The sequence below is a fragment of the Notechis scutatus genome, chromosome 4 (assembly GCF_049901735.1).
Source record: "Notechis scutatus isolate UNSWTSFEM ecotype Mainland chromosome 4, rNotScu1.2, whole genome shotgun sequence".
Classification (NCBI taxonomy): domain Eukaryota; kingdom Metazoa; phylum Chordata; class Lepidosauria; order Squamata; family Elapidae; genus Notechis; species Notechis scutatus.
Window position 1 is genome coordinate 53,239,293 of NC_142012.1, and position 13,199 is coordinate 53,252,491.

General features: G+C 45.5%; 1 protein-coding gene across 10 annotated transcripts in view; it reads right to left on the bottom strand.

Annotated features, from left to right (window-relative positions):
- Positions 1 to 13,199, bottom strand: part of LIMCH1 (LIM and calponin homology domains 1) — a 192,927-nt gene that overhangs the window by 17,792 nt on the left and 161,936 nt on the right. For 7 of the 10 annotated variants that reach the window (XM_026675354.2, XM_087965762.1, XM_087965760.1 and 4 more), the window contains 9 exons: positions 12,737 to 12,894; positions 11,217 to 11,625; positions 10,163 to 10,387; positions 8,397 to 8,466; positions 5,928 to 6,115; positions 5,294 to 5,414; positions 3,462 to 3,493; positions 878 to 961; positions 239 to 331 (listed from right to left, as the gene is read on the bottom strand). In XM_026675354.2, coding sequence (XP_026531139.2) covers positions 239 to 331; positions 878 to 961; positions 3,462 to 3,493; positions 5,294 to 5,414; positions 5,928 to 6,115; positions 8,397 to 8,466; positions 10,163 to 10,387; positions 11,217 to 11,625; positions 12,737 to 12,894 — 1,380 coding nt within the window. The remainder of the gene's footprint in view (positions 1 to 238; positions 332 to 877; positions 962 to 3,461; positions 3,494 to 5,293; positions 5,415 to 5,927; positions 6,116 to 8,396; positions 8,467 to 10,162; positions 10,388 to 11,216; positions 11,626 to 12,736; positions 12,895 to 13,199) is intronic. The other 3 variants (XM_087965761.1, XM_087965754.1, XM_087965759.1) reach the window with 1 other exon arrangement.

Consider the following 13,199-nt stretch of genomic DNA (forward strand, 5'->3'; position numbering starts at 1 on the left):
TTCTGACCTTTCTGATCGACAAGTTCAGCGTCTTAGCCACTGAGCCACTGCATCAAGGACTAGCTGTACATAATTCAAATGTGTTCTGACCAACCTTCTACAAACTAAATTTTAAAAAGGGGAGAAAAAGTTGAAATATTTTTGGGGAATAAAATTACAAAAGGTCCAAAGAGCAAGGATGCTTGTTGAGTTGGAGGCTCATCCCCATCTGTCCACCATCCCACCTCAGGCTTCATACCTCTTCATAATATTTGCGTCCCTCTTCTTCAACTTCCTTCTGCGCCTTTTCCCACTCCTTCTTCAACTTCTCCTGCTCTTTCTGATACCTTTCCTAAGGGAAGAGGAGCAACGCAAACTGTAAACCAAGAATCCCGGCCCAACGTGGTGGAACTGGTATCTCCAGCTTGATCGAGGGAATAGCTCCTACTAGCAAAGGTTTATTTTGAAATTTCTTTTTGATTAAAGGTAAAGTAAAGGTTCCCCTCGCACATCTGTGCTGGTTGTTTCCGGCTCTAGGGGGCGGTGCTCATCTCCGTTACAAAGCCGAAGAGCCAGCGCTGTCCGAAGACATCTCTGTGGTCATGTGGCCGGTATGACTAAATGCCTTCAGAGGCACATGAAATGCTGTTACCTTCCCACCAAAGGGGTCCCTATTTTTCTACTTGCATTTTTTACATGCTTTCGAACTGCTAAGTTGGCAGAAGCTGGGACAAGTAACGGGAACTCACTCTATTTTGCGGCGCTAGGGATTCGAACCGCAGAACTGCCGACCTTTCTGACCGACAAGCTCAGCGTCTTAGCCGCTGAGCCACCGCGTCCCTCCTCTTTTGGATTAGAGAGGGGGGGAAAACAACTCAGAGCAAGAAACTGGATCTACCTGGAGTAAGCGTTCCTGTTCTTGCTGCCACCGTTCCTGGCGCCTGCGTTCTTCTTCCGGATCCCAAGCCCAGCACGTCGAACGCTTCAATAAGTCAATCACATATACAATTAGATGCAAATAATACAGGCCCGCTGCATGTTTTACCCCCCCAAATCTTTCCAACCTAGGTTTGCAAGCCCACTGCTTGGCTGATCCTCCTTCCTGGACAATCGTAATTTCAGTAAGTTTTTGGTAAGGAGAATCCTGATGATTATCCGGTTTCTACAGGGGAGAGCTTCAAAAAAATTAGCAACTGGTTCTCTGCCCGGTTGCTGGGTGGGCAAGGCCATGGTGCGCATGGCCTAGTCAGCCTCCTGCACCACAGCACAGGGGGGGGGGCTTTTCATCCTCCTTGGGCTCCGGAGGCTTCCCTTGAGCTTCCGAGAGGGTGAAAAATGGGCTCCCCGGGCTCTAGAGGCTCTTTGGAGCCTCTTTTCCGGCCTTCCGGAGCCTCCAGGAGGCCCATTTTTCACCTTCCCTGAGCCTCCGCATGGGCCCTGCATTTATCTGGGATCCAAAACAGGCCACATGGGGGACTCCTGGGAGGAGAGGCGTGGGTGAAGCCAGCCAGTCGTTGAAAGTATCGGTTCAGCAAAACAGATACAAAATTAACATCCGGTTCGCCCAAACCGGTGCGAACCGGTAGCAGCCCATCCCTGCGTTTCTACCAAATGGCATGAATATAGTAGGCTGTGATGTTACAAGTTGTAGCCCCTAGCTAGAAGCAGACCAGGATCTCAATGTTAGCTTACAATGGTGGTTTAAAAAGACGTTACAGGTAATCCTCAACTTACAAACAGTCACTAATTTGGATTGCAAAGGAGAGGGAAATCAGATGGAACAAGTAGATGGAGAAGATAAGGTGCTCCTTGAAAAACTCCAGTGTCACAACTACAACTTTTACCTAGATGGTAAAGACAATTAGCACCGTTCCACTCCTGTTTACACTATTTGTACAGGTAATCTTCAACTTACAATTTGTTTAGTGACCGTTCAAAGTTACAATGGCACTGAAAAAAGTGACTCATGACCGTGTTCCACAGTTATGACCTTTGTAGCAGCCCTATCATCCCATATATATTCAGATGCGTGGCCACCGGTTCATCTTTATGACCGTCCCTGTGTCCCAAGGTCACAAGATCCCCGTTTGCGACCTTCTGACAAGCAAAATCAACAGGGGAAGTTGGATTCACTTAGCAATCTGCTTACTGCCTTATCCACTGCAGGGATTCACTTAATAACTGTGGCGAGAAAGGTCGTAGAATGGGACGAAACCCATTGAACGAATGTTGAACAACAGAATTGTCGGGCTCAGTTATGGTGGTCAATTGAGTGGTGCGGCAGTCTAGAGGTGGAGCTCTCACCTCACAATCAAAAGGCTGTGAGTTCAATCTTAGGTAGAGGTGGATATTTCTCTCTCTGGGCACTCTGCTGAAGAAAACTCCACATTGGTGACAGGAAGGGCATCTGGCCAGTAAAACACTCAACTCCATTCAGTCACCCAGACTCCACCCCGCAAGAGATTATGGGCTCGTTAAAAGAGGATGAATTGTGGTTGTAAGCTGAGGACGATTTGTACTGACTATGCAACATATCAAAACTGATCTGGGAGACACATGATCACCTCACTTAAGGACCGTCACAACCATAATAGGTAGACTCCGTTACAATCATTAGTTGAGGAGTACTTGTAGATTAACCTGAGTTCCCCAATCTTTCCAGATTGGCGCTCTGGAGCAGAGTGAAGGGGGGAGGATAGAGGGTATACTTTTGTGCCTTCATTGCTTGCATGAGTGGGGCCTCGAGCCCCCGCAATGTTCGCAGAGTAGGGCAGTAAGCCCTGCAACGCTCTGGTAAGTGGGGTTATATTTGCGCACACATACATGTGCACCAGCCGGGCACTCATGCGCCCTGGTTGTGAATAGGCCGTGGTAGTGGGGGCTGTGGTCCATAAGTTGGGGGACCCCTGGACTAACTAACTAACAAGTTTGAAGACCACAAGTTCAGCCCTGGTCATACACATGATATCTGATCAAAAATCAATAACTTAAAAATCTGTCACGAGCAATGTTCAAATGCTCCTCATCAGGCCCTGAGCAGCTTAAGACAGTTCAAGAAGTGTCAACTCATAAAATAATTCTATGGTCTTTTTAGAGTTGCCAACAGAAAGGGAGGGAGGAGCACTGCAACAACTTGCAAACTGAAAGTGCATTCCACAAATATTTTCAAAGATACTAACTAGGTGACCGAAGTTTCTGCCACGCAAAATTCTAACTGGAGAGCATGATTGATGGCGCTTGGCTATGGATGTGTCCCACTGGAGAATATGAATTATGATACACCCAGGGGGTGGGGGAGAAAACCAGGGTCAAGGGTGGCAATGAATTATGTATCTCAGAGTCAGCTGCACCCAGGCAGTGCCAGACATGTTAACTCCCAATAAATCCTTTTGAAGTTTTGGAAGTTTGGCTTGAGACTCATGATTTAAATGGGGTTAAGTGCCGGAATCCTGACATCAAGATTTCAAATAGGATCAACTTACGTTTGTTGGGTCCCTGTTCTCGGCGGCGGCAGCTGCCACAGTAAGAAAAAAAACAGCTAAAATTAAAACTTTTAAAATGGTTCAAATGTTTTTAAATATTTTTTTTTTACAGTTTCACACCTCTCTCTGAAATCCTTAAAGGGCTTCCAAAACGACAAACTGCTTGAAATGACAAAAATGATAATTGTCAACTCATTAAGGAATGCTTTAATATTAATTAATTTAATTTACTAATATTCATGGTTAAAAAAGAAGTCTTGTTTAAGAACACCAGGGAAGCCTTGTCTGCTCTGACTGTCACTGCTTGCGTGCACAAAGAGGAACTCGGGTGGTGGGGTTTCATGCTTGAATGGATGCTGCTAGCCCTGGAAAACATGACGTAATTTACAGTTTTTCAGGACTGGTTTTGGGGGGAACAAAACCAGCATCCCACCCAGAATCAGAATAGAACTGGAAGGGACCTTGGAGGTCTTCTAGTCCAGCCCTCTGCTAAAGCAGGAGCCCCTAAACCATTTCAGACAAGTGGCTGTCCAGTCTCTTAAAAACTGCCATGCCCCTGTTGGAGACTGAATCTGAGGGAGAGGAGGAATAGCTGACAAGGAGTGGGAGTGTGGCTCCGGAGGTTGTGGAGGAGGCTGGGGAAGGGCAGAGGCCGGCTGAGCAATCAGAGGAAGACCCAGGCCCATCCCCTCTCCATCCTAGGGCACGCAGGGAGGAGAGGATAAGGGAGAGACGTGAATGGTGTGGTCTATGGGGGAGGAAAGGGCCTTGATCCTCTTCATGGGCTGCAGCTGTGAGAACTGGTTAAAAGGACGGACATGCGTATGGGCCAGTGCTGGAAACAAAGCGTGGAAATATCTCTAGTCTGTCATTCCTCTCTGAGTTTGGCGTCCTTCCCTGTGTGTGTTCCGATATCTGTGGACATCTTCAAGCCCTTATCTTGCCTGGTTCCCTTAATTGCTTCAGTGTGGTTTGTGTTGTTTTTACTCTTTATAATTTATAGGCATTTTTAGTTTAAACAGCATTTTTTCCTTTTCATAATTGCTTGTGGGGGAGTTTTTTTTGTCTCCAATCAAGGATATTTGGAGCTTTGAAGCAAAGTGAAGGAATAAAAGGGGCTTCACCTGTTTTTGTGACTATGTTTATTTTGTATCCCACCCTGGGTCATCACAAAAACCTCCAGTGATGAAACACTTACAACATCTGAAGGCAAAACTGTTCCACTGGTTAACTGTCCTCACTTTTAGGAAGTTTCGTCTCAATTCCAGATTGCTTCTCTCCTTCATTAGTTTCCCCCCATTGCTTCTTGTCCTGCCCTCAGATGCTTTGGAGAATAAATTGACTTCCTCTTCTTTGGGGCAGCCCCTCAAATACTGGAAGACTGCTATCATGTTCCCCTGTCCTTCTTTTCTCTAGACTGGCCAAACCCAAATCCTTCACCCGTTCTTTGTATGTTTTAGTCTCCAGGCCTTTGATCATCTTAGTTGTTCTTCTCTGCTCTTTTTCCAAAGTCTCAACATCTTTTTTGTAATGTGGTGACCATAACTGGATGCGGTATTCCAGGTACAGCCTTACTTAAGGCTTTATAAAATGGTAATAATACTTCACATGATTTTATGCCTCGGTTTATGCTACCAAGTATCGTATTAGCCTTTTTGGCTGCTAGGACATCCACTAGGACTCCAAGGTCCCTCTCACAGTTGCTGTTTTTGAGCCCGGTTTCGCCTCATCTGCACTTTGCTCCTTTGGTTTTTCCTGCCCAGGTGTAAAACCTTGCTTTTCTTCATGAACTAAAAATGGCAGATTTGTTGATTCCTAGCTAGGAAATTTACCTTTTTGATCTTGTAGGGGAGGGTCCTGCAAAACCCCTTGGCTTGTCTCCGGGAACTTCCTCAGAAGAGGAAAAGGTAGGTCTTCACCTTGTTTTAGAGCCTCCAAGGTATCTATCTGAACCTGGACCGATTCGTAAAGAACATCATTAGCACATCAACAAAGTAGTATAACTCTTCTGAAGTTGCTCAGACCAGGAAACAGAAGACCAGAGTTATGTTTTATTGAGAATAGGTTATACCGTGTTTCCCCGAAAATAAGACCCTGTCTTATATATATATATATATTTGCCACCAAAAAAGGCACCAGGTCTTATTTTTGGAGGACGTCATTCACTGACTAACCTCACTTGTGCATGTTGCCCCCAGCCTCCTTTTCTCTGTCAGAGGCCCTCAGCAACTTCTGCGGCTGGCAAGGCTTGCATGAAGGCCTCTGACACCGATAACAGCTCTGGATCAATCCAGAGCTTTGTTATCAGCGACAGAAGCCTTCAGAAAGCCTTGTCAGCGTTGCTGGTTGCAAAAGAAATGGGACGGCAAGGCAGGTGTCAAGGTGTGTGAGGCCTGGCTACAACCGTCCAAAGGTAAGTAGTAGAGCAGCTCCACCTCCCCATCCCCACCCTAGCTTAATTTTTACTTTTTGACTAACCGGAGCTTCTGTACCCTTATGTTCTCCTCTTTCAAGGGTTTCTGCTTCTTGAGTTGAATTCAGCTCAGGATGTGACTCTGTTTCGTTGGAATGATTGTGGAAGGAAGACCTCTCCAGGCTGGCCGGCAGGGGGTTGGCACAGGAAAACAACATGCTGGATTCTGTGTGGGCTGGATCTATGCCATTAAAAAGACAAAGATTAAAAAAATTAATTGCATTTGGCCAAATCGTATGTATGTATGTATGTATGTATGTATGTATGTATGTATGTATGTATGTATGTAATTCAGCTTTGTTCGGGTATTTTCCCGCATCATTATAGTTGTGCTTTTAAAGTTGTAGTGACGTTTCAGCAGAATCTCATCTGCCATCATTAGGCTTCTGTATAGTGTTCAGTCTGTGAGTCAGACTTTTGTAGTCGTTTCTGTTTTAAATTTGGTGCTAGCCTACTGCTGTGCCAGAATGGTTTTTTCTTCATCCTGATTGGTTGGGAGTCTTGGTCTGTGTTTATTAGTCTTAGAGTTTGCGGTGTTCTGCTTGATTGGTGTTTCTAATATCTTCTGTCTGTTTTGTAGCTTTTTTTTTTGGTCTTGAGTGGCTGGCAACATTGTGTTTCCTGTATTGGAGGCTTTTAGTGAGGCTTGGCTTCGAGTAAATGGACGGCTATCATTTATTAGGAAGCTGGGTTTCATCTGGGTGCCTGGTTGGGGTGTGTTTGAGCTGGAGGTATCAACAAATTTGCCCAGGTGTTTGTGCCCAGGTGTTTGTGCCCAGGTGTTTGCCTGGCTTGTGGCGTGGAGATTTTTTTGTTTGTAAGTGCAGGCTTCCCAAACATACACAAAGAAGGCATACCTCTCAGATCCATAGTCAGCTCCAGAGGAGCACCACTACAAAACCTAGCCAAATACCTAGCAAAGCAGCTACAGCCCCATGCTGAAGCAGCAGCTTCACATGTAGAAAACTCATACCACCTCTTGGAAATGATCAAAGATCTACACGTGGAACAAAAAGATCTGCTTGTAAGTTTCGATGTGGTTTCACTATTCACTCAAGTCCCGATAAAAGAAACCCTACAAATCATCAAAAATAAATACCAACCACCCAAACACCTCATGGAACTAGCAGAACACTGCTTAGCCAACACATATTTCATATACAAAGGACAAAGATACAAGCAAATTGAAGGAGCCCCTGCGGGATCACCACTGTCACCCGTCATTGCAAACCTGTTCAATGCCACCCACAAACCCAAACTATGGTTAAGATACATCAATGACACATTTGTTATTTGGCCCCATGGAAAAGAAAACCTAAACAATTTCCTAACACACCTAAACAGCACACACCCCAAAATCAAATTCACCATGGAAACAGAAACAAACAACTACCATTCCTAGATGTACTAATCTACAAAAAAACAGATGGCACACTAGGACACACCATATGCCAGAAGAAAACACACACCAACTGCTACCTCAATGCACAATCCCACCACCACCCAGCACAGATAAACTCTGTGGCCAAAACACTAATTGCCAGAACCAAATGCCTGGCAGGCAAGACACACATAAAGACTGAACTATGCACCCTGACTAAAGTACTGACAGCCAACGGCTTCCACAAAAGCAGAGCAGGAGAGAGGTAGAGCAAGGGAGAGGGGGTTCAGAGGAAGACCCAGGCCCACCCCCTCTTCATCCTAGGGCACACAGGGAGGAACACAGAAGGAAGCAATGTGGGTTGCGTGGCTTACGGGTGGAGGAAAGGGCCCTGATTCCCTTCATTAGCTGCAGCTGGGAACACAGTGTATAAAAAAGGCAAGCTGCGTGCAGCAAAGTTGTTGGGAGCAAATTGTGAATTATCTGGTATCGTTGAGGCTTATCTGGGTTTCTGGAGTCTTCCCAACTGTGTATGTTTTGATGGGTTTTCAAGCCTGCAATTCCTTCTCCTGCTCTGTCCAGTTAATCACTGCAGTGTGGTTTGTGTGGATTTTTATTTACAGTTTGTATGTACTTTGTTTTCGGACTGAATTTCCACCACTTAAAAACTGTTCTTGGGAGAGTTTTTTCTCCAGCCGAAGGTAACCTGGACATTGGGGGCAAAGTTGGAAATAACTAAAGGGACACTTCTTGCTTATTTGACTGCGTTGCCTTTGTGCCATGCCCTGGGTCATCACACCAGTTTGGAGGAGGAGTAGAGGAGGAGGAGGAGGAGGAAAAATTGTCCTTGTTGTTCTCTGAGCTTAGTTGTTGCAGACATTTCATGACCTAACCAGATAACATCATCAGTGCTACAAGGAAATGGGACGTGCAGAGGAGGAGGAGGAGGAGGGGGGGGGGTAATGAAACATCTGCAAGAAAGCCACCAAGCTCAGTGGACCTCAAGAACCTCACAGTTCAATCTTGAGCTATTTTGAGGACTGTTTACTATACTTTAAAAGGCCCATTTGCAAGAGCCTACCCAGAAAGGTCTCTTCTAGATCAGTTCTATCTTTTCGGCTGGCTGGTTCAGCTTCTTCCGTGAAGGAGTCCTGCAGAAAACATTGAGTTCATGGTTAAAGCAGAAGCCAAAGGAAATGTAGTAAGTTGATTTATTATACTTGTTTGCCACAACCAAACAACTCTCTTACAGTTTGAATAAGCTTTTAGGATTCAGTAACTTGGCCATTGTTTTTGGAGAAGCAATTTGGGGTCAAGTACGACCACAAAATAACGAAGGTCTAATTTTTTTTCAAGGGTTGCTTTGTTCAGCCAAACAGATACAGGTAGTCCTGGACTTACAACAGCTTGTTTAGTGACCGTTCAAAGTTACACTGGAAAAAGTGAATTATGTCCATTTTTTTTACCCATTTGACCATTGCAACATCCCCACGGTCATGTGATCAAAATTGAGGTGCTTGGCAATTGGTTCCTATTTATGACTGTTGCAGTGTCCTGGGGTCCCCTTTTGCAACCTTCTGAGAAGCCAAGCCAACAGGAAAGCCAGATTTACTTAACAACCTTGTTTCTGTTCTGACCCAAACCCTTTTCCAATAAAACAAACATGAACCAAAAGGAACAGAAACCTTTTAATGATTCTTACAAATCCCCAGTTAAAAGGCTGCTGCAAACTAATTAACTTTGATAAGCGCAAGCCTCACCAAAACTGTACAAGGCTGCCAAGAATCACAGATAAGAAATATTTCACAACACAAGAGTCTTCAAATACCAACTAAGATACTGCAATGTCCACAAGGCTGAGTTTCAGAACGTCTTTGCTTCCTGCAAAGAACGTCCGATTCACATTTATCTTCTTGAAGGAGGGGCCATTACCTTGCAGCCTTACTCCCGAGTTGCCTGTGCTGCTGCAACTGCTCTTTCCTGCAAGCAGCCCTGCGCGCACGCGCACTTGGCACAGGCTCCTCGGGAACCTCCTCATCGCTGCTGCCAGCCCCCACAATCTCTGAAGGCAGCAGTCCACTCCCTAATGTTCCTGGCCCCTCATCTGAGTCCTCGCTCTCCTCAGCTGTCTGCACCTGCTACTGGCTAACCACAACAGTTACTAACTGAACACCCGTGTTCGGGCAGTGTGTCAAGCCCGAAATTGACATATGCGTAGCCATTATATATTCCTTTTCTTTCTTTCTCTTCGCTGGTTATGGGGGGAAGGGTTTCGGGCTTGCCACATTTCTAAGGTGGGAGGAGTGTAGAGTTGTTTAGGCTAGGTGGTTCTTCTTCCCGTGGGAACAAAAGCTGACCCTGCTGAGACCTGGAGGTGGAGATTGATGACACCAGGCAACGTTGATTTACTTCTATTGGGGAATGTGACTTTTGGGGGCGGTTTCTAATTTCCAATATTAGGTGGTGTAATTCCAGGTTGTGTCAGATCCAGAATTGCAACAGACTTTGCCAATTTGATGCTTTCCTAAATAAAATTAATTGTTTTGGAAGATGGGACTTTGCTCTTTTCTTTTTAAATGGATTTCATCCCTTGGGAATCTGACACAGTGATTTGCTTAATAACTGTGGCAAAAAGGGTTGCAAAATGGGGCCAAGATCACTTAACAAATGTTTTGCTTAGCAACATAAGTTCTGGGCTCAATTGTGGTCATAAGTCGAGGACTACCTGTATTGACTTCAAACAAAAAACCGAATAGTTATAAGTCAACTACCTCTAGGCCTAAGTTTACAAGCAGTTGCAGAACCGTTTATCTCCCCACCCAGCTAACCCAAGTATCTGGCCCTTACAATTTGCTCTCTGTGTACATTGTCTTCGATTAAGCTCTTCTGAACCAGCTCGGGAGGGGTAGAATCTGCGCTTCCTTCCATAGATCCCCTGTGTGATTCGACCACGTGCTCAGACTTAGTTGAAAGGTTGGGGGAAGGTTCAAACAGAAAGGCCGAGCATTCCTTGTCTGGTTCGTCTTCCACTCCGTTGCTCGCTTCTCTGTTCACAGAGATCTTTCCATCCACCTGCATTTCAAAACCCCAAAGCAGAGGAATTAAGGCTCTGAGGCCATTTTGGATTAGTTCTAATGAGAAGGAAAGTGGTTAGGACTACAAAATGACTCTCTCTATATCTATCTATCCATCCATCCATCATCTATCTCATCTATCATCTATCATGTCCTTCCATCCATCATCACCCATCCATCCCATCCACCATCTCTCCTCTATTTCTTTCTGTCTGTCCATCCATCCATCTATCATCTATGACTTGACTATCTGTCCATTCATCATCTATATCATCTATCATCTGTCTGTCTCCATCCATCCATCATCTCTCATCTCTCATCTATCATGTCTGTCCGTACATCCATCCATCCATCAATCCATCCATCATCTATGACCTATTCATCTGTCCATCCATCAACCAACTATATCCTCTATCATCTGTCTGTCCATCTATCCATCCGTTCATCCATCACCACCTATCTATCCAGCTATCATCACCCATCCGTCCCATCCATTACCTCTCCTGTCTATATGTCTTTCCATTCATCCATCCATCAATTATGACCTGTCTATCTGTCCATCCATCATCTATCTCATCTATCATGTCTGTCCTTCCTTCCATCCATCCATCCATCATCACCCATCCATCCCATCCACCATCTCTCCTCTATGTCTATCCGTCTGTCCATCCATCTATCATCCATCCATCCATCATCTATCTCATCTATCATCTATCATGTCTGTCCATCCATCCGTCCATCCACCCATCATCACCTATTTACTATTTACTAAACTTGCATGCTTCCCATCTCACTGGAGGCCTTCTTCTTGTCATATCTTAACCCACCTTGAAGTTTCTCAAAATCTCCTGGGTATCTTTCGGCTGTGAGTAAGGCTTGGGCGTCACCAGAGGCATAGCCACGGAGCCTGAGGGTTTGCTTGAGGCGGGGGAGCCAGTGGAGGTGCTAGCCTCTGGCCCACTGGTGGGGATGATGGTGGCTTCGAACTTGGCAGTGAATTTTGGGGCTGGGAGTGACTGCTGCCGTAAATATCGGAGAGGGTTGGAGTCCTTGGATGGGGAGGATGAATTTGGCTCAGCAGAATGGCTTCTTTCCAAAAGTTTTGGCATCTCCAAGCGTTCAAGGACAGCTTCGCTAATGGTGAACCTCTCGATGTAATGTTGGAGTATCCTATCTGCCTCTTCCTGAGACCTGGCATTCTTGTAAGCTTCGTGAAGTTCCCTTTCACGCTTCTCTCTGTGGGGGAGCAGAAACCAAGATGGCGGAATTGGATAAGTCCTTGTACTTCATATTCCAAGAAGCGTGGGGTAATAATACATTTTATAAACACAGAACGGTCACGGGTCATGACCTTTGTGCCACAAGGCAAATATGTCCAGACTGTGGGGTCCTTGGTGCTCTCTGAGCTGGGTTGTTTTCTTGCAAACATTGTGTTACCCAACTAGGTAACCTCATCAGTGCTGTAGGGGAGTATAGGGTTTGCTCTGAGGATGTTACTGAGTTTGGGTTGTGAGACGTCTACGAGAAACACCAAAATCCTTCCAATTCTCCTACTCCTTCTCCTCCTCTTCTTCCTCCTTCTACTCCCTTTCCTGGCACTGATGATGTTTCCTAGTTGGGTAATGAAATGTCTGCAAGGAAACAACCCAGATCAGAGAGCACCAAGGACACTATAGTCCTACTCCTCCTCCCTTCTAGCACTGAGGATGTTCCCTAGTAGGGTCATGAAACATCTGAAAAAAGAAATGAAATTCCAAGGACTCTTCAGTCCTCCCCCTCCTCTCCCTCCCCCTCCTCCTCCTCCCGTCTGCCAACCACACTCCCTTCTAGCACTGATCATGTTGGGTCATGAAATGTCTACAAGAAAACAACCAAGCTCAGAGAACATCAAAATCCTTCCAATTCTCCTCCTCCTCTTTCTCCTCCTCCTCCTCCCTTTCCTGGCACTGATGATGTTACCTAGTTGGGTAATGAAATGTCTGCAAGGAAATAATCCAGTTCAGAGAGCACCAAGGGCACTATAGTTGTCGTCCTCCTCCTCCTCCTCTTCTTCTTCCTCCTCCTCCCTGCCAACCACACTCCCTTCTAGTACTGATGATGTTACCTAGTTGGGTCATAAAACATCTGCAAGCAAACAACCAAGCTCAGAGACCATCAAGGACCCCAGAATTCAACCCTGAGCTACAAATATTCTCTTCAATCAATATCTGGACCATCATTCCCTTAGCCGTGGTTTCTAAATACGTCAGGACTGCCTGGGCTCATTCATACGCTCAACCCAACCCAACCCATATTATGATCAGGTGCGCCTTCCGCAACCAGCCTTTGCTTCCTTAAGGCTACGTACTTCTCCTCCACAATCTCTCGGTACGTCTTGATGCTCTTCCGTCTCTCGTTGCTTCCCTCTCCTCCAGTGAGTAGCTGCTCCATCTTTTTCCTCTCGGCTTCTTTTTTCAGCAAATCCTGGGAAGCACTCCTCCGACGGTTTTTCCACCGGGCTAAATCCTACATAAAATCACAGAGCAGGTAGTTATAAGCTAACGCTGAGGTCCCCAACTTTTCCAGCTTGGTGGTCTGACAGTGTGTGTGTGTGTGTGTGTGTGTAGATGGAATAGAGTTAGTGTCAGACTGTCAAATTTAAAAAAAATAGAAGAAGGTAGTGGGGTCAACCATTTTCACATTGTTTCCTTCTTAGAAATAGAGTAACAGAGTTGGAAGGGACCTTGGAGGTCTTCTAGTCTAACCCCCTGCTCAGGCAGGAAACCATTTCGGTCAAATGGTTCTCCAATGTCTTCTTAAAAATCGTTGTT